This window comes from Micropterus dolomieu, unplaced genomic scaffold, assembly GCF_021292245.1.
Source record: "Micropterus dolomieu isolate WLL.071019.BEF.003 ecotype Adirondacks unplaced genomic scaffold, ASM2129224v1 contig_13061, whole genome shotgun sequence".
NCBI lineage: Eukaryota > Metazoa > Chordata > Actinopteri > Centrarchiformes > Centrarchidae > Micropterus > Micropterus dolomieu.
This window is the reverse complement of record NW_025742047.1, coordinates 1-1,795: the sequence shown is the minus strand read 5'-3', so window position 1 is coordinate 1,795 and position 1,795 is coordinate 1. Positions and strand designations below refer to the sequence as shown.

The 1,795-nt window shown below is 37.5% G+C and overlaps 1 protein-coding gene across 1 annotated transcript; it reads left to right on the top strand.

Moving 5' to 3' along the window:
• Positions 1-34: 34 nt before the first annotated feature.
• Positions 35-1,762, top strand: LOC123966281 (the record flags this gene model as incomplete). The annotated part of the gene is made up of 8 exons (XM_046042466.1): positions 35-137; positions 244-414; positions 505-549; positions 673-825; positions 932-1,102; positions 1,193-1,237; positions 1,361-1,513; positions 1,620-1,762. Coding segments are annotated over exons 2-8 (816 nt in total), but the record flags the coding sequence as incomplete, so codon positions are not given.
• Positions 1,763-1,795: the final 33 nt, after the last annotated feature.

The window sequence follows — 1,795 nt, the reverse complement described above, 5'->3', positions numbered from 1 at the left end:
TGAATACCTCATTTCTGTTGAGTTGAACATCTCAGATGTGACAGTAGTAAATCAACTGAGGACCATTCTGAGTAACATCACTTACCCCGTCAGCATCAACAACCACATACAGATCTCTGATGTCAGCATTTCTACAGGTAATCTAAGAATGAATAAACATGTAATGGAAATCATTGCAAAGTATGTCAACAATCTTACATTTCCTGTGCTAATGGTTTTGTTTCATAATGATTTTCTATGTAGTTTGTTACCCAAGTGGTACAACATTCCAATGCAGATGTGAAGAACAGTACCGTTGGCCTTGTCATATGTGCTCTACTTTTGGCAAATGTGATGACATATTGGACAACACTTGTGGATGCATCAGTGCCATTCCTCCAGATGGGGTTTATTGCCAGTCTGTTGATCAATACAGTAAGCAAGTTTTGAAATAATCATGTGGAAATAAGCAGACAATGGTAGAAGTGTCAGTGCTATGATACTTTTCTCTTGTCCTCCTTCCAGACTTTACAGCTTGTCCTGTGACAACACCCTCTCCTTCACCAACAAGTAAGACTGAGACTAAGACAGTGCTAAATAAATCAACAACAAAGAATTATTCTGAAATAGAGACTTCAGATCAAACATCTACTTGTTAAATTATACACTAATTCTTTTAAAATCTCCCATTAGGTCCACCCATTGTTTATGAATACCTCATTTCTGTTGAGTTGAACATCTCAGATGTGACAGAAGTAAATCAACTGAGGACCATTCTGAGCAACATCACTTACCCCGTCAGCATCAACAACCAAATACAGATCTCTGATGTCAGCATTTCTACAGGTAATCTAAGAATGAATCAACATGTAATGGAAATCATTGCAAAGTATGTCAACAATCTTACATTTCCTGTGCTAATGGTTTTGTTTCATAATGATTTTCTATGTAGTTTGTTACCCAAGTGGTACAACATTCCAATGCAGATGTGAAGAACAGTACCGTTGGCCTTGTCATATGTGCTCTACTTTTGGCAAATGCGATGATATATTGGACAACACTTGTGGATGCATCAATGCCATTCCTCCAGATGGGGTTTATTGCCAGTCTGTTGATCAATACAGTAAGCAAGTTTTGAAATAATCATGTGGAAATAAGCAGACAATGGTAGAAGTGTCAGTGCTATGATACTTTTCTCTTGTCCTCCTTCCAGACTTTACAGCTTGTCCTGTGACAACACCCTCTCCTTCACCAACAAGTAAGACTGAGACTAAGACAGTGCTAAATAAATCAACAACAAAGAATTATACTGAAATAGAGACTTCAGATCAAACATCTACTTGTTAAATTATACATTATTTCTTTTAAAATCTCCCAATAGGTCCACCCATTGTTTATGAATACCTCATTTCTGTTGAGTTGAACATCTCAGATGTGACAGAAGTAAATCAACTGAGGACCATTCTGAGCAACATCACTTACCCCGTCAGCATCAACAACCAAATACAGATCTCTGATGTCAGCATTTCTACAGGTAATCTAAGAATGAATCAGCATGTAATGGAAATCATTGCAAAGTATGTCAACAATCTTACATTTCCTGTGCTAATGGTTTTGTTTCATAATGATTTTCTATGTAGTTTGTTACCCAAGTGGTACAACATTCCAATGCAGATGTGAAGAACAGTACCGTTGGCCTTGTCATATGTGCTCTACTTTTGGCAAATGTGATGACATATTGGACAACACTTGTGGATGCATCAATGCCATTCCTCCAGATGGGGTTTATTGCCAGTCTGTTGATCAATACAGTAAG